The following is a 19,537-nucleotide window of genomic DNA, read 5'->3' on the forward strand; positions in this document are numbered from 1 at the left end:
GGAGAAGAAGACAGAGAAAAAGAGTCCTGTGCAGCCCAGCATAAAGAAATCAGAAGAGCAAGGACAAGCAAGGAAACTGAAGAGACACAGGGCAGGAGGGGAGTAAAGGGTTGAGGTGTCCTGCAAGGGCTAAAGAGACAGTGACCCCCCCAAGTTGAAGACGTTGTGACCCTCAGAACTTCAAGTGTGGCACAAGTGAACATGTTTCGTAACCATCCTGTGCCATTCTGCAGAGTTGAATCAACACTGTCTTCCAAGAGAAAGATAAAGTTCACGTTTGTCGTGTCTTGTTTAGCTAAGATGCCATCAAATAAAGCAAAATCACTGCTATATCAGGTATTCCGTTAACCGGAAATCTTAATAGCTGGCACAGAACGACCTGAACATAGTGCGGAATGCTGACATTAACTGTGGAAACATCACTTAAACCTGGATGCAACTTAACCATGGCAATATTATTTTATTCTTATCCCTTAAGAATAATACATGCTAGAGCTATAAACGGTGACCTGTAATAACATCAGTTTGGCAGATGACAGAGGGTAACGAATATTCACCTATTATGTGTCATAAGCCAAGTTAGCAATAATACATTGCTTACCACAACTGGTAACTGAACAAGCTCAAAGCTTGGAGTCATTATTATTTCTTTAATGTAACAAGTCTCTTTAAAAACATAAGTGACCAAAAAGAAAGTTTTTGAGGGTTTTAAATTTAAATATTTTAAATTTGATTTTAAAGTAACATATAAACTAATTCTAAATAAAAACCTAAAGTTAATTCATGTCAAATTAACTAGAATATAGCTAGAATTTAATAAAAGCCATTCATTTAAAAAATATATTAACTATTTTAATGTTGTATCTGAAAAGAACCCCCAAATATCATTTCTTCAACTCCCTTATCTAGAGAAAAGATTCAACCTCCTAAGACACAATGCTCTTTCATTGTCATTACTAAAGCTATATCCATGTTTAATAAAACACTTATTAATTCCTCCAAGACCATTTGGATTTCTTTGGAACTTATGAGGTGCCAGAAAATGGAATCTAAAAAGAGGTCAATAAGTTGGGTAGATGGACAAGTCAAATATAATGAATACTTTTGAGGCTACGGACTGCTCAATCTATACCTTGAGAACGATGTTCATTCAGATGCGTGCCCCACACCTGTCTTTCTACTTTGTCATTAATAATGTCACTTACAATTGAAACAAAAGTTCTGTTTTTGATTTATTCCCCTAAGGCCTACTCTTTGTCTAAACAGCACGTACTTTTTCAAAAAGAGAAATTAAGTTGAATTGATAGATTGGGTCTTCACAAAACCGCACTGATTACTAGCCAGTACCTTGGGACTTCTTGGCTTTTAAGTAATCAATCAATTGATTTTCAGTCTCTTAGCTTAAATGCTTGAAAGATAACTTGAAATGTATCATTTTCAGAATTATCTATATAAACATGACATATGTGATTCTCCAGACTTTAGCATGCCTTTCCTCTTCCAGGTATAATTGTTCTAAGTAATTGTTCTAAGCCCATTCTTTGCTTAGACAAGCCACGGAAAGCAAAACTTCTGTATTTCCTTGACTCTCAGTTACAAGAATTATAATGTACATCATTGTTTTATATACCACTTTCAATAACACTCTTGCCAATTTAAATGATACAGTGCTTGTCTATTCCTTAGTTTATAGTATTGAAAAGCTCTGGGAGATGCAGACATATCTGCTCCCTAATATCAAATTTACTCTCTCCACTATTTCTGTACCACTCTGCTTACACACAAACTTTTGTTTCCATGTCAAGTCATAATACCATCTCTCTGAAAACAACTTAGATGGCCACAAAGTTCAACACAGGTAGTACCAACAATGGACAGAACAGAACTGAAACAGCCTGAATAGATTTGACAAAGTTTGGCTGACAGCACAAAAAAAAAAAATAAACTTTGATGGCAGAACTAAGGTGACCACAGGGTAAGAGGATAGAAGGTTGGAACAAGGGTGGGTGGAGTCTTTTTTCTGACAAATAAAAATAAATGAAGGAAAACAACTCTGATGTTAAAAAAAAAAGCACAAAAACTTTTTGAGAGAAATTTTAACAATAATGTAAAACTCACTCTAATGTTTCCAATTGCCTCCGCAATTGAATATCTATATGCTAAAAAAAAAAAGACTCTGGAAGTTAAAATCTCCATGACCTTAATTAGACAGATTTCTTAGGTATAAAATCAAAATCCTAAGCTACAAAATCAAAAGTTATAAGGCATCACCAAAATTATGAGTTTCTTGTCTTCAAAAGTCACAGTTAAGAGAATGGAAAAACAAACTACACATTGGGAGGAAATATCAGCAAATCATATTTCTGATAAAAGACTTGAATATAAAAAACAAAGAATTCTTCAAAAAGATGTACAAAGGGGCTCAGCATCATCAGGTGTCAGGGAAACGCAAACCCAAAGCACAATGAGATACTACTTCACACCCACTAGGACACTAACATCAGCAAAATGGACAAACTCAAATGACAAGGAAGCAAAGCAACCAGAAAGCTCACCAATTCCTGGTGGGAATGCAAAACATACGGTCATTCTGAAAACTGGCGGGACTGTTCCTAAAAAGTCAAAAACACACTTATTATGCAATCTGGCAATCCCATCGCTCATTACTTACTCACTGTGGAGTGAAATGAAAACCGATGTTCACACACACACACACACACACACACACACACAAACGGGTAGGCAGATGCTCACAGTGACTTCATTCACAACTGTCAGAAATTAGAAGTGACTGAAAAGCACCTGTAGCGAAACGGTCCCTTCTGTAAATGGGAAGACTACTTGGCAATAAAAAAGGAAGACTACTCCTTCATACCGCAGATGGGTGGTGCTCATAGGCATCACACCACGGGAAAGAAATCCTATTTTAAGGACTCTACCCAGGATTGCACTGACATGACATGCTTGCAATAGGGACAGACATAAATCGGGGGTTCTTCAAGGGAGGATCTGGCTACAAAGGGGTATAAGGCAAGAGCTAACAGATGATGGAACTCTTCTCTATCTCATCATGGCAGAAGCACGACCAGGCATTTGTCAAAAGCTATAAAACTCTATACTAAAACATGAATTTTAATGAATATAAATCACCCATCTTTTAGACAACATTCATGCTAAATTAGAAAAATAATGACTTCAAATTAAAAGGAAAACATATTTTGCTTAGTTCAACCTAAAATAAACAACAGCAGCCACCTTGGGGTACCCTTATAGAAGAATTCTTTTAAAGTTTTATTTATTTATGCATAAAAGAACTGGATTACAGGCCAGAATGTGGGAGGTGAGAGGACTCACCAGAGACAGAGTGGGGAGCAGAACAGGTGGAGTACTGTACTACACTGTTGAGGGGAGCAGCAGAAGACAGGAGAGGTCTGCTGTGCCCTGAGGGTCATTCCCTGGCCGGGGGTCGAATTTGTGCTGCGGTGGCTGCCAACAGCTTCATAGTGTGGCACACTCTAACCTGTTGTGCCAGCAGGAAGGGCCCATATAACAATTTCAAGAGGCTTAATATATTTTTTCAGGAAAGATCATGTCCAGAGTAAGTACAAGTAACATAAACCAGTAATGCAATTTTTTGCATTGTAATCTGAGCTGCAAATGTCCCTGTTTATGAAAAAGTTGACCTTCTGACTAATTCTGTGAAACAGTTGCTTGGTTTACATGGGAAACGCTGGCTCCATGGAGCAGGGACTATATGCCACGGCACCAGGTAAGTGGCAGAACAGGGCATGACTCAACCACAGTAACCAAACACACCAAAACTTTTGTTAGAATTTGAGAGTTCAGGGCCCTCCGTGGTGGCGCAATGGGTTAGGACACAGCACTGCAATGGATGAGGCTGCAGCTGTTTCAGTATGAATTCGATCCCTGCTGAGGGAGTGACCCACCTGGTGCAGCAGACCTCTCCTGTCTCACCTGCTGCTCCTCTCAGCAGTGTACTTCATTGATCTGCCTGTTCTGCCCCCCGCTCTGTCTCTGGTGAATCATCTCAACCCCTGCACCTCTGGCCTGTACCCCAGTTCTGTATACATAAATAAATACATCTTTAAAAAAAAAAAGAATTTGGAATTTGAGAATTCCATTTCAGAATATCCATACATTTCTATTTTCTTAATAACAATTGAGTTAAAATCGTTACTACCACTGTTGTTTTCTCCATGCTTATTTTTGAACATGATATGTGCTGGCATTTTCTGAAATGAAAGAAGGAAGCTAGAAAATTTAAATCACTGTCAAGATACATGTGACTTTTATGCATTAGTAACTGCTTTGCCGTCCACTCTAATGATTTCACAGCTCTGACTTCCACGATATTTTCTCTCATTCTTGATGATGTTCTGAGATAATTGTTGCTTAAAACATGTAAACATTTTAGTCATTAAAAAAAAAACAGGAATGGGTTATTCTTTTAATTAGTTGTTTTACTGATATATTTTACAGTCATTCTTCAGCTGTATGCAACGTGTGCTTTCTCCTCTCAGCTGATGTCTCCGTGAAACTCCCAGCACTAAGCCACCTATGCACTGTCACCAAAGTCCCTTCTTCAGAGCTAGTATTCAAGTTCACTTTCTCCCCCAAACCATTGTATTTATTTAGACCTAAAACATTTTAGGTAGGGAGAGATCAAAAAAATAGGAACAACCAAAAGTAATGTTATTATGAAGAATTTCACTAGACAAAGTTAAAGTTTTGTGGATAAGCCAGATGAGAAATTTGAAAATCTAGGCCAACACTTCCATGTTTCTACCACGTAATATGTCAGCTCAGTCCAGCCTCTGGCTCTCTGGCTCTGGGCTTCTTCAACTGTAAAATGGGGGGCTGGATTAGGTTTTTAAAACAGGCGGCCAATAGCAAATTAAATATGCAAATATTGATCTGATATAGTACCAGACAAAATTTAGGATGTACTTAGGATGATTTCTTGGAGAAATTCACTATTGCCTTTGTACTCAAGGAAACAAACATGCCAAGGCCTAAGTTGTATAGATATTCTGAAGTGGAACTGAATTCTCAATTATCATGACATCTTTTCAAATGAACTGCAGATGACGTGCTGATTAAACACAGGATGATTGAGGCCCAGCCTGCCTAGAGGATGGTGACCTTCATAGCCAGCGAGCTGGCATTTAGCAGCATCCTGCCTCCTTTGCCCAGAGGACATTAAGATGGAAGAACCCCTTGTGTTTGCCTATGCCTCTTTTCACCACTCCAGCTGCTGTGGAGGTTCCTGCCAGCCACCATAATGGCCAGCCTTGAGGGCTCTGCTGTATGTGTTCATGTCTAACCAGGCTTCCTGGATTACTTTTCAGCCCCTGAGTTTTGAAAGCAAGAAAAGCTACACCTTGAAAGTGGAGGGAGCCAACCCTCACCTAGAGATGCGTTTTCTGAGCCTGGGTCCGTTTCAGGACACCACCACGGTGCACATCAGTGTGGAAGATGTGGATGAACCACCTGTGTTTGAACCTGGCTTTTATTTCGTGGAGGTACCTGAGGACGTGGCGATTGGAACGACAATACAGATCATTTCTGCCAAGGACCCAGATGTGACCAACAACTCAATCAGGTTTTTTCATAAATTTCACCTTTTCCTTGTTTCCTGGAATCTTCCCTTCCCTTGAATATAATTTAACTGTCTCCCTTTGTTTCTTGCATCTCTGGAGATTCTCCTGTCTCTTTAAGCTCTTTCTATTCAAACTGCATGGCCTCTTCGTGTTACTTACAAATATCATTATGTCTGTAGTTCACTTTCAGACGTTCATACACACACATATTTCTCAATCACAGTCCTACTGACATTTCCAGTTGGGTCATTCCTTGTTGTAGGGCTATGGTATATACGTTGTACAATGTTAGCAACATCTCTGGCCTCTACCCACTAAATGCCACTAGCACCCTTGAGTCGTGGCAACCTAAAATGTCCCCAGATACTGGAAAATGTCAGGGAGGGTGCAAAATCACCTCAAGTTAAAAACCACCAATTGAGATAAAGCAAAGACACGTAGATATCAAAACACTGATACCATAAAAATGTTGGATCTTAGTGGTGAATATGAAACTTTTAATTTTTATGATGTTTGTTTTCAAAATGACATTCAATACCTATCTCCTTGCATTATACAAAGAACAATACTTTACCGTCCATAGACTATAGAAAGGCAAAGAAACTACTGCTGTGCTCAATGGCTTCCAGGCCCTGTAAACTGGCCAAACGGGACTTTCTACCTATTGCAAATCCGCACATAGGTCTAGGACACTCTGAAGCATATTTTGAGCTAAAAGATCCCAACCAAGCTGCATCCATCTCAAAGCAGGGAGGAGGGCTGCTTACATTTGCTATCAACTCTGGAGCCAACATGCAAACAGCTGGCAGCAGGTTGACACTTCAGCCTTCCAGAGCAATAGCCAAGCTTCTGAAGCTCCACACAAAGGATCTGGATTCCAAAGCTGTCTGAGACCATCTGTCGCATTAACTGTTCAAAGCCACAGTCAAATGGGCCTGGGGTTTTAGTGTGGATAACACTCTTTAAGCACACCCCAATTTATCAAATGCCTTTTCTGTCAGCAGGCTAGTTCCCTCACCTGAAACTATTTTGCACTTAATGAAAATGTGCTTTTGCAGTTCAACTAGCATATTCTCTCCTGAGAATATCCATACTGGAGAAAATGGGCTTGTTCTACCCAATTAGAAAACATCTTACATCTTCAGGCATTAAGCTAAATAAAATGACTTTGCTTGAATTCTGGTATCTGATTTTCAGAAGGCAACTAATCTTTCTGTTATGAGTTACGACAACTTTATTGCAATGCTACCTCAACCCCAAGTTTTTTAGTCAAAGGTGAAAGATTTATTCAATCTGAATAAATCAGTGTATAACCTTAAGCTTTTTTTTTTAAAGATTTATTTATTTATTAGTACAGAACTGGGGTACAGGTCAGAGATGCAGAGGGTGAGAGGATTCACCAGAGACAGAGTGGGGTGCAGAACAGGCAGATCCACGAAGTACACTGCTGAGGGGAGCAGCGGGCGGGTCAGGAGAGGTCTGCCACGCCATGTGGTCACCTCCGGGGCAGGCGGGAATCAAACTCATGTGGAAGTGGCTTTAGCTTCTTAGTGCTGTGCTTTAACCCGCTGCGCCACCAGGGAGGGCCCATAACCTTAAGCTTTTTAAATGTGTAACAGGAGGGGAAGAATTTAATATAACCATATTACCCCCAAAACAGCCACGACATAAATGAAACAGATTCTATTTAAATTTATATACTCAGAAACCAAGGTCTAGATCTCTCCTGATCAATTTATCTATTCATTGGAGAAGACATTGTAAGGAAACATTTAAGAGAGCAAAAATTTATGAGGGGAAATGTTTCAAATAAAGCAAACACAACCCTGAAAAAAATCAGATTCTATTTCCAAAAAAATCTATCCGAATACCCAGGAAACTTCCATACTACCTGTTCAGTTCTGACTCTGGGCTCCTCCATGGTAGCATTAGAAACAGCGGCCTGTGAGAAATCACACTACTGTGTGATAAACTAAAGAGACTGAACCCAGATGACAACACACACACACAACCAAGAGTCTATCTGCAGTATTCAGAACTAAAGCTATTAACTCAAGACATCCAAAATGAAGGAGAAAACCAGCAGGCCCAGACTCACCAGCAGGAGCAAAGGGAGATACAGAAAATGGAGGCGTCCTGCCTGCCTGCCTGGTTAACAGAAATGCTGCTTCAGATGACCGGTCAGTTGAAAACTCTGTTGGGCGACATGGCATCGCACGTCCATAATGAAGTCCTGTCTGTCTGATAGGTCCTGATCAGGAGAAATCTGGGCGTGAACAGGCAACAGGCTAGAGGCACAGGAATTACCCTGGGGAGGGCTGCAGGGCCCAGGAGAGGGAATGAAAGAAGGAAAGAGCTATAGGCCTGGAGTGTTCAGGTACAGGGGCAGAGCAGAATCTGCTTACCACCACAGGAGCAATTCTCCCTATCTGTCTCCATGCAAAGAGGGAGCAACATTGAATTTGCCACATAAAGGTAGCATGGTTAGCAGAATCTGCAGGGACAAGGGTGTGTCCCAGAACCACCCTGGACTTGCAGTGGTAAAAGCATCTAAAAGTCAAATCTCTATCACTTCATAAGCTGACTTGGAAATGACTGTCCTATGCTATCTTTCCCCCAAATTGCTTATAGTATCCTTCTTTTTCCAAGACAGTTATTTTCTTGTAACAAAATTTGCATGTTAGCAAATTTCTAATTTCTAATTCATTTCTGCATTTTCACCACAAAAAAAAGGAAACAAAATTTACATTCCTAGAAAGAAAATGCATAATAGCCCCCCACCCCCCAAAAAAAAAATTTAAAAAAACGATCACCTGAAGACAAAATGCTAGGGATAAAATGCAGCCCTCCCCAGGGTAATTCCTGTGCCTCTAGCCATCTAATTTTTTAAACATTTTTAGAGCTTTTATAATCTTTCTAGAAAACTGGTCATCACTACTAGTAAATCCCAAAATTAAGGCTCCAATCTTGGGATCCCCTAAATTTTTAATAAATGCTCAAGGAATTTCTGGCATGCCAGCATCAGAAGCATTTGGCAACTGGAGTAGGTTTCTGCTGGTGTGGAAATGGCCTGCTCTCCTGCGCCATCCTAAGGTGACTTCCACGTAGGTGACTTCCACGTAGGTGACTTCCCAGAAAGTGCCCCACTCCCAAATTCCGAGAACGTGCCCCACCAAGCAGAAGAGCAGGGAGCCTCGTGAACACCAGTTTTGTGTGTCAGCGCTGGCCAAGTCTACCCCTGTGAGGTGAGACTGTCCATACTCCAGCTACAGAACGAACACCCACCCACACAATCACTAGGTGCCCCAATGCTCTCACTTCCCATCTGTGGCTACACTTTTCATTTGTTCTCCTGCCTTCTGGAAACTGGCCCAGCCTCCCAGTCCGAAAACTGAATGCTACAATTGCTGCAATTCAGGCCTTGGGTGGAAAATAGGAAAGGGATTCTGCTGGATGAGGGGCCTCTCTGAAGCTGGCACTCAGTGTTACCGCAGAATGTGTCACCAGATACAGCATGGTCAGGGTCCGGCCAGCTAGTTACTCCTATTACTCCAGCTCCACACCAACTGCCGCATTTACTACAGCGCTGTAGGTTTGAGTCATGGGCCTCTTCTCCCCTCAGCATCATGCCCAAGCCTGGAGAGCTGGTGCCAATGACTGGCATCTCTCCTGGGTGGGGACTGAAAGAAGAGCCTGCCATGAGTCACCCAGCATTCTTCTCTCTATGCTAAAAAGTCACCGTTTCAAATGGCCACTAAACCTTAAGGCACCAATTGAGCCCAGGGAAAAAATAATGCTCCAGTTAATTTTCGATGAACTTTGTAGGTATGTGTTTGCTTGTTATTAATATGTCAACTGTTTTCTGTCACAGCTAAATCTAGCTTAAAGAAGAAATCCAGTTTTGTTTCTTCAATCGCGTACATTTTGTTTCTTTAATCGTGTACATTCTGGTTTGGGAATATAGCCATTGGTTCTGGTTTGGCTCAGGAAGCCGATGGGACTGCCTGGGGCCGGCTCCCAGCTGTGTGACCTTGGGCAAAGGACACAACCTCTCCATGCCTCAGTGTCCTCAACTGTAAAGTGGGGATAACAGCACCTTCCTCGAAGGGTTATTGTAAGGATTCAATGAGTCGTTATCTGTGACCTGTACCAAGCAGTGCCTGGCTCCAGTGGGTCTCTATTAAGTGGGATCACAAGCAGAGAGAGGCATTAATTTGCTTCTTGAGACCTCCTCACTCTTTAGACTCGTAACTGAAATGATTCTAATGTCTCTAACCCTTATTGGTCACCTTTTAATTCCTCACTCTCTGAACAGCCATCCTGAATCTCTGCAGAAAAAACACTTTATCAAATAATATATATGTATGTATGTATGTATGTATGTGTATATATGTATATATATGTATGTGTGTGCTATGAATTAAGTACATGGTAAAATCCCCGGTATTCAATATATGGCAGCTAGGATAATTACTGATCTTTACCAAGGGCTACACAAGGTTTTCAAAATGGGTTTAATCAGGGCTACATGTCAAAATCCCTAGAAAGGGTTTTAAATATGCAGATGTCTAAATCTTCCCCCGCACATGAATCTCCCAAGAGACCAGGTGAGTTCACACAGAAAGTCAGATTGCCAATTCAGATTCAGAACAGGAATTAACAATGTGCCCAGGACCCAGAACTGATACCTCAGAGGATACGGACAATGACCACATATGCGCCAAGCACTCTTTCCCTGCCGAGTAGGACGCCATCAAGTGCAAGTGCCTGTACGTAGCCTTCTTTCCCAGTAAGGACACGCACCGGTCAACACCAACATAATGGTGTAAGCAATGGGTAAAGCGCATTGGACAGAAGGAATCATTTGGGTTATGGGACATCTGCCTTTATACCCCATTAATTGTATGATGCACATATTTTCCTGCAAGCTGTGCCCTATAAATTTGTAAATTACAGATTTATTTACAATAAGCAACCTAGACAGACCTGGCTCAGCCTGCTAAGTGTATTCAATAGAAAAGAATTCTCCCACTAGTCAGTGAATACCATTATTGTATTTGCCAGAGGATTGGTCATTAGCGTCTTTGCAAAAGGCTAGATACAAATCTTTCCTTCTCATAGGCGATACTAATTATGAGGACTAGGACCACTGAACTCTATCTTTCCCACTTCCAATTTAGCATTTTATGCATTATTTGAATAGAATTTGTTTGGAACAAAAATATGAAAGGGTTGATAACAGTGTCCAAAAAATTCCAAGATAATTTTAGGTTTTAAATAGCTGCAATTGATCCTTACATCACATATAACTTTCCTGCAGTTATCAATTTTTTGTAGTTAGATTTTTGTTTGGTTGGGTTTTTTCATGGGGGCAGGGGCTTGAATTTGCTAAAATCACAAAGGTAGTCATCTAACTACCCTAACCCTAGACCTACTTCACACAATTGACCCTCAATTCTTTCATGCAAGACTCTGAACTATGTTTATCCAAATAAAATGATGCATTTGTGTTTTTGCAGATATTCCATTGACAGAAGCAGCGACCCTGGAAGATTCTTCTATGTTGACATCACAACAGGTGCCCTGATGACTGCGAGACCTCTTGACCGGGAAGAGTTTTCCTGGCACAATATCACAGTCCTTGCTATGGAAATGAGTAAGTGACACAATGAGCTGGTCTCTGTACAGTGTCTGACAGATGTATGCATTGTAGAAAGTGAAGCTTATTGGAAAAAATAAATTCTTTATAGGAAGCAGCAGAAAAACATGGCTTAAGTATGTCAGTGATGCTCCTGTCCACCTAGGCCTCTACTAAGAAATGAAAGTAATCAAAAGTAGTTTTAAAAAAAAATTCTTAAGGAGCTAGACTTTTTTATATCAGGGGAGGGGTGATTCTTGGAAGCCTAAGAGGTTTTAATCTTTAATAAGGTTGGGAATGCACATATAGTATAGAAGATTATTACTGGATGAAAGGAAGCATTTATAATATAACATCCTTATTGTACACACAAATACACATAAGACAGACAAGAAGTCAATGCCTCTTACAATAAAAGACAGATTTACTGATACAATAAACTTATATGGAACCAAAAGTAAAAATTAGACTAACATATTTATTATAAAGTTAACAAAAATAATATATAATGCTAGGCTCATCCATTTTTTTTTTATAACAATGACGGTAAAAGTCTAAAGAAATGGCAGACCCCGCTGTGTTAACAAAAGTATACACAGTCAGTCAGGAGGACAGACAGACACTCTCTTGTATGAAGATTGTCCAAATTATTCATACTTTTTCTCTCAAGAATTCTGCTTCTAAAGATTATCTTCAGAAAATAACCACAGATATCAACAAAGATTTACATATCAAAATGTCCAATACCATGTTATTTCAAAATATTAAGGGAATGGAATTATCTAAATGTCTAATAATAGACTGACTGGACAAATTATAGTATAGCCATCAGGTAAAGGAGATTATCATAAAGCTATTATCACCCAAGCTTTCAAGGGATCATCTTGCCCTAAAAATTAAATTCTGAATCCAATTTTTTTTTTTTTTTTTGCTTAACTGCAATGTGTGTGTGTGTCGATATACGTGTGTATAACTCCACCTTTTGGAGCACATATGTACTATTCCAGAGATCATACAGTGAATCTCTCTGGTGGTAGGACTGAGGCTCATAGTTAGCCTCAGATTTTTCTGGAATGTTCATTATTCACTTTATAAACAAGTACCACTGTCACAACAGAAAGTCATTCAAATATGTCGGCACTTTTGGTAACCACACAATAGAAACAGGAGAGAAACATGGTAGACCACAGATATTTTTGAGAAAGAAAAGAAGAGATGGAGCAGAAGAATAAGGCATTCCAGGATTTAATAAAAATTATTTACTGAGAGTAATTCCTGTGTCTTACAATTTCTATTTTGTCTTCTTGGGATGATGACTAAAACAGAACAAGCCCGGAGGGACACTGCTCATACTATAAAACTGTCTTTGGGTGACAGTATCAAGCAAAAGACAGAGCATAGGGACACATTTCCCCCTGAGGAACGATGAGTGACTTCTGCCTCAGCCAAAGATAGGGATTTGGGGCCTATTTGATCCGTACCATCTCCCTAGTCCCTGAGCAGAAATAAATGTGCAGTGTTATCTGTATTCCAGTGAATAACTTGAAACCTTTTGAAACAGAATTCAAAGAACTGATTATTCTACAGGAAAAAAGCCAAGCAATGCCACACAGTATGCATTCGATTAGAAACGGGCTGTTTTCAAGCCTGGAATACAGAGTTGACCTGCCTTTAATTCCAGCAGCTGAAGCATGAGCCAAGTGAGAGGTTCAAAACCTCTTTTTAAGATTCATTTTGTGATACCGGCTCCCCACGGTGTCTCCCCCACCCCCACGCCCAGCCTCCTGCCACACACCTCTGTTCTGGCCACTCTCTTCACAGGCGACACACGCAGCCTGTGCTCGTGTTCCCACTTCCTTCCCTGCGTTTTGCCTTTTCCTTTAACAATCAGACCACTGGGTAAACACGTGTGCCAGCTCAGAGCCGCTGTCTTGCATTACCTGGACCCTCACCTTTGATCTTCTTTGTGCTCTCTTTAGACAACCCTTCCCAGGTTGGAAGTGTTTCTGTCACAATCAAAGTCTTAGATGTGAATGACAATGCTCCCGAGTTCCCCAGATTCTATGAAGCTTTTGTCTGTGAGAATGCCAAAGCCGGGCAGGTAAGGCAGCCTGTGAGGCATGCACCTTGGTTAACTCCACATCAGGAAACAATTGTTACAACAGGCCAATTTTGCCATCAAAGACAGTTAAACTAAGTTTACGAAAGAGTCCCCAACCCCAACTTGTGCATATCACATCACAACCTTTTACTTGTTAAGTCAACTCTCTGGGGCTGTTTGTTAGTGGTGTCAGCAACAGCGTGAAGCGGCAGCGTCCAGTGCACAGGCAGGCTCTCCGTGACAGGGAGCTGCCTCCCTTGTCACTCAGGTGTACAGAATCACTGGGTCCTGGAAGGGTGGGGCGACGAAGGTCAGGAAAAGAGTCAGTCTTGTCTTTACCCCAGTGTAGCACTAATCCCTGGGGATACTGGCTGTAGAGAAAGCTTATTTTGTGTGTCTTCCCATCTCCCGCCCTTAATTTCTGGCAGGGTTCCTGCTTAAGGAACCCTGCCTTATTCTCAAAGTGCTTTGTTACCTAGAAGCCATCTAGTCCATCCCCCCTCAATCTAAACCCCTGTTTTCTTGGAATTGCTCACATCACATTAGGCAAGGTTTGAGAGGGAAAGAATCTGAAGGAACAAATGTGAAATATTGTAACTCCACACTCTTTGAACATGTCTGCACATTTTTGAAGTATGTTTTTAATCGAAATAAGTATTTGGCTGATCGATTCCAAAGTGCTGTAATTGAGGAACATCTGAAACTCTTCTTAGTGTGGCCCTGCAGGACTATGTCAGCCTGTGGCTCCCCCCGTGAACCCCCCTCCGCGCCACACGTCACATACCACTGCCTGCTTCTGATCTCTACCTATGACCTGCCGGGTTCCCCAACAGCCCTAACTAATTTCCCCTGGAGTATGTCCTGTGGTGCTTTGGACTCTGATGCAAGGGGAAAAGGTCAGGATAGTTTAAATGTGCAAGCTGAGGGTGGGAAGTGTGTATTTTTAAGGCAGAAGCCATGCCATGTTAACACGGCCTCTGGCTGTAAGCTTTTGCTTTCACAACTCCCTCACCTGAAACCTAACCCCAGCATCTTGCTGCACAACCAAAGCTTCTGACTCAACACATCTCTACCATCCTACTCTGGCAAAGCGAAAAAAGATTCCAGTCCTCAAAAGAAAAGTTGTATCTTATAGTGCTTCTTATCTATACTCAGCGTCCACTAACTCTGGAAACTTGAGGCAATGAAAACACTCCTCAAAAATGTCCACAAGTCTAGGATAATTCTTACTTTCATATCTATTGAATTCCCTGTCTAGAAAGCTCTGAAATACTATGCAGCCCAGAAAAGTTATAAATAAGACTTTACAGTGTAATGAACCGTGTCATTTTAAGGCGTATGAAAACTTCCTGTGTGTGTTTGTGGTTCTGCATTGTAAACTGCAGTTGGGAAGGCAGATACACAACTAGCAACAGTTTCTTAGTTTCTCTGCTTAGCTGAATTTAGAGTGAGGCGGTGTGTGTCTTTATTTTGATAATATTTTCTGTTATACAATCACAGATTGTATAAGATTCTGTTTTATGTAAGATGATAACATGAAAAATATGTATCCTGTGACAAAGGCTTATGTTTAATCTGTCATATGAAGAGGGTGCTAAGTAGCACAGTCGATCAACCTCCCCACCCAAAAACATGAAGTGTTTCCTTTCTTCAAGGGTTTCAAAATAGGAGTTGCATTTGAAGGTGACAGTGATTTAACCACATCGTTTACGTTTAGAGCAAACCGAGGCACCCCTCCTAAATACATCTTTTAATGGCCTGCTACCCAGTCCTTCGAAGAAAAGCTAAAGTGTTATTGAAAGTTCAGATCGGGAGCCAAAAGTCCGTCTTATTTATCATCTTTAGCCCACGGGACTGGGAAGCCTGCCCTTCAGTGTTATTTCTGGACCATATTTAAAGGCGTTCAAAGCACACAGCCCAGGCGGCATGTCTGGGTCCCTAAGGAGCACGACATGGACACTGCAGCCGGGGTTGCTACTGCCAAGTCAGGAGAGGGGCTGTGAAACCTGCAGAAGAATCAGACCACACACCCTGGAGCAGAAGGAAGCCTGCCAGCCAGAACAGCGGTGCAAGCAGGGCTGAGGAAGAAGCCTGACCTGCTGGGAGAGAGAGTGTGGGGAGTGGGCCGCGCCCCGGCCCCAGGCCCAGAGGGGAGAGCCCTCACTGGCCCGGCCTGCAAGGCTCTGGTTAACCAACAGCGCTCACAGCAGGGCCCAGCTCAGCAATGCAGTGACCGGTTTCACAGGTCGCATGTTCCGAAATGACACCACCAACTGGCGTCACACATAATCACCTACTTGCAGGCTTCAGCAAGAAATATGCTCCGGTGTCATGTGTACACGTTTGGCAAGACCAGCCAGGATCTGTCTTGGCGGGGTGGGGTGACAGGCTGGCCTTGGTGTAGAAACACCAGTCCGCAGCCAGACTGAGGGGCAAGTTCATGGTCCGTCTGGCCTGGCCTTGACCTTTATTACAATTCTGTCTCTCCGATGGCTAGTCCGCAGTAGCCAGCTGCCAGAGAGGCTGTCCAGCAGGCGTCCCCAGAGGGGGATACTAAGGAGTACCGTGGAGCCTAGGTCCTTGGAAGGAAAGGGCCTTTGCAGGGCTGGGCAAAAGGCGCGCAGCTGCGATCCAGACCCGCTAACAGCCTCCGATGACGTCACAGCTCTCTAGAACCAAATGGAGCTGGGAGGCCAGGCCTTTAAGCTATCACGTGGGCCACTGGGCGTGGGCTGCCCCTGGAAAGATGGGATGCCTGTGAGTGGTGACATTCAGCAACCCAGGCAATCCCCAGGAGCTGAGAAGAGAGGGCTGGGCATCAAGGCCTTCATCGAAGGCAAATCTAAGCAACACAGCATCCACCGAATGGCCCGTGGCTGGGGCACCCCCGCCCCGTTATTTAATCAGCAGCCTACTGGGAGGGAAGCATAACTTCCTTAATCTACAGATGAAGATGTACAAGCTGCGCAGCCCACTGGGCCCCCACCCTGACCTCTGATTGCCAGCGGCCCTCCTGACAGCACCACCATATCTGGAGCTTAACAGCAGAACGTGGCACTTGCAGGGTCACACCCAAGAGAGGTGGGCGAGGTCTGTGTTACTGGTTGGTTAGGGGAGTAAACACGTGCAAAGCAGACCACCCTCTTGGCCCTCTTCTATCTCCCTTCCCCGGGGCCAGCTGTGTCCTCTGCGCGGCTCTCTCTGGCAGCTGCTCACTGTGGCCTTCAGAGCCCTCACGGCAACTTGCTACACTGAAAAGCATCAGGAGAGAGGCAGGAAGTCTCCTCAGCCAAAAGAGCTCAATCAGCAGCTTCTTCCATCTTGATCTCCCCAGCCCACGCCTTGCTTGACTCCATGCTCCTCAGTATATCCCACCTTGGGGGTCTTCTGCTCTATACCACGTCTCAGGCCCCTTCCTGCCGACTGCCCCACGCTTCCATCACCCTGACACAGTCAATGCTGGCGTGTGTGCTTACATCCCCGCCAGGTGTTTTCAGATAGGGGCTTCTCAAAGATACAATCTGATCTTGAAATGTTAACCCAAAAGTGGGGTCAAATAGGTGGGGGGGGGGCAACAAATTGGGAGACAAGTAGCATTTTCTGACACCCTTCAGTGCTTTTCACTCAGTCTTCTATTCACCTGGGCCCCGCGTGGGGGCTGGTGTGTGAGAGTCCATTGTTGACGTTTCCTCTGAGGAATTTAGGTAACATCTACCCTGAGCCTGTCAGTGTGCTCGGGCCCAACAAAAACTCAAACCCAGCCCTGGGTTGTGTGATGGCCTGGAGCCTTTCCAGGTAAGTTTCACCATGGCCTGCTTATGATGAAAAACAATGTGCTAGTGGAGTTCACTGGGCCCTGAAGCTTTTTCTTTTGGCTCCAACTCCTGATTTCATGCCCTTCTCTCAGCTGATCCAGACGGTGAGTGCGGTCGACCAAGATGACCCTCGCAGCGGTCAACACTTCTACTACAGCTTGGCTCCTGAGGCTGCAAACAACCCCAACTTCACAGTCAGGGACAACCAAGGTAATCAGGTGGCTATAGCTGGCTGGGGGTGCTTCTGCACATCTTGGGTTAGATACTTCTTGTTACTACACCATGCAGTGTCAAAGGTTACCTGCTCTGTAACGGCAGGGAAGCAGTGTTGCAAATCTGCTGCTCTGCTTGAGAATGTCCAGGATAAAGAATGTCCTCTGCTGATTCTGAAACTTTTATTCAATGGTTCACAAATGGTTTGCGTGCTTGCTCTGACCACCGCCCAGGGCAAGCAGCAAAAGCCTTCCTTCATCCCAGACAGCAGCCATGTTTCCATAGGAAGCATCTGAGCTGACAAAAGGGAACTATATGAAGAGAAAAAGCTGAGGGGGTATTTCTAAGAAGGACAAGGGCTAAAGAGCTACCAGAATAAAAGGCAGACAAAGGCTAAGTAATTGCAAGGAGAAATGCAGCCCACAGAGTAGTTTCAACAAGGAAACAATTTATTACTTTAGGATGATTTACAAACATGCCTCCCGGTGGGGGTCCCTAGTACACAATGTGCTCCCCATTATAACTTTGCTGCTGTGGAACCCTAGATCCTTCTTCAGGGGACCAGCTAAGGGGTTAGACCTACCACACCTCACTGGACAGACAGGAGGGATTTGTTCTCTAGCCAGATGATTTTCAAAGTTAGAGCAAGTGAATAGTTTAAATCTGTGGCGCCAACCATTTCTTTTGCTATCTTGGCCACAAACTTGCCATCTGACCTTGGGAAAGGTCTGCTCTGGACCAAGCAGTCTCATTTTCATGCCAATTCTGTAACATGACCACTTCCCAACAATCTAAACAAAGAGTGACAAAATGTCACCAACAGGGAAGCCTGGTCTTAGTCTCAAACATCAATTATTTGAGATGTAAAGTATCAATGCCACCCATGATACTCTTCTGCTATTAAACTTGTTGAGTCTCAAAGGTGTGTTCTTCTAAATGAAAAGCATTATTTATACATATAAAAACTAGGGTATAGGGGGTAAGAGGACTCACCAGAGTGGGGAGCAAAACAGGCAGATCCAGTGAACTACACTGTTCAGGGGAACACGGGCAGGTCCCGAGAGGCTGCTGCACCATGGGGGTCAGCTCCCTGGGGGCGCGGGGGAGGGCCTGAACTCCTGCGGCAGTGGCTGCAGGCAGCCTCACAGTGTGGCGCTTTAACCCACTGCACCACAGGGAGGGACATGCCTTCACTCTCCTACATGGAATCATAACATTGCTCTGATAATTCTGGAGGGGCAAACTAAATTATAAAAACAGAAGTACTGGAATCAAATGTCTCAGGATTTTTATCAGGTCAAATTTTGAACTGCTCCTTCACCTGCCTCACAGGGAAGCTCTTTCCTACAAAACATGCTGTTCGCCCCTACAGAAATGGTTTCAAAATGGAAACCAAGGCAGGGAACCAGCACACCAGACAGTTTCTTCAAATGTTTAGCTAAGAATTACTATGATCCTTCTACTCTGCCAGAAGCAGTACACAAACAACATGGAGTGAAAATGCTACAAATTTCTTGAAGATGACTTTGGTTCCAATTCATGGGATCGCTACTAGAAAAGATGAGCAGTGGAACATGAGCAGTACAAAAAGAAATGACTCCGCTCTTGGAAGGTTTCCCAAAACAGAAGTCAGCATATCTTCAACAGAAAGAATGAGCTCTACCTCATGGTGACAGCTCGCCCCACCAGGCTCATTTTTAAAAACTGACAAACATGATACTTGAGTTTACTGGCAAGCCCCCAACTCCTGAGCCCAAAGCATGTTCCCCTTTTATGAGCACAACAGGACACTCTTCAAGGAAAGGCTTTTCTTACTTTTTATCCCCAAATTAACAGGAAAAGGATGGTGCATCATACTTTACAGTTTCAAATGTACTTTTCCACACTTTGCTTTACTTGGTAGTTTTAATAATCCTGTGAGAGGTTTGAAGAAGTTACTAACTCCGCAGATGCTCATTATCTTGTCTGATAAAACAAGATAAGAAAGCAAGTGGCTCAAGATCAATGACTAAACATTAAGGCTGGGACTGGAACCAGGGCATTTTAGACGCACACACAAAGTTTTCTGTCACCTTGAAACAAATACTGTTTTCAAATGGGCCCCAGAGCCCTCGCTAGCATACTCAACAAAATCCCCCAAATGACAATG

General features: G+C 42.9%; 1 protein-coding gene across 1 annotated transcript in view; it reads left to right on the forward strand.

Annotated features, from left to right (window-relative positions):
- The window catches only part of CDH20 (cadherin 20, type 2), a 47,019-nt gene that overhangs the window by 18,529 nt on the left and 8,953 nt on the right, over positions 1-19,537 (forward strand). Inside the window, exons 6-9 of the mRNA XM_004683946.1 lie at positions 5,370-5,623; positions 11,141-11,277; positions 13,239-13,360; positions 17,268-17,385. Coding sequence (XP_004684003.1) covers positions 5,370-5,623; positions 11,141-11,277; positions 13,239-13,360; positions 17,268-17,385 — 631 coding nt within the window. The remainder of the gene's footprint in view (positions 1-5,369; positions 5,624-11,140; positions 11,278-13,238; positions 13,361-17,267; positions 17,386-19,537) is intronic.

This window comes from Condylura cristata, unplaced genomic scaffold (genome assembly GCF_000260355.1).
Source record: "Condylura cristata isolate star-nosed mole 26May11 unplaced genomic scaffold, ConCri1.0 scaffold00016, whole genome shotgun sequence".
Classification (NCBI taxonomy): Eukaryota; Metazoa; Chordata; class Mammalia; order Eulipotyphla; family Talpidae; genus Condylura; species Condylura cristata.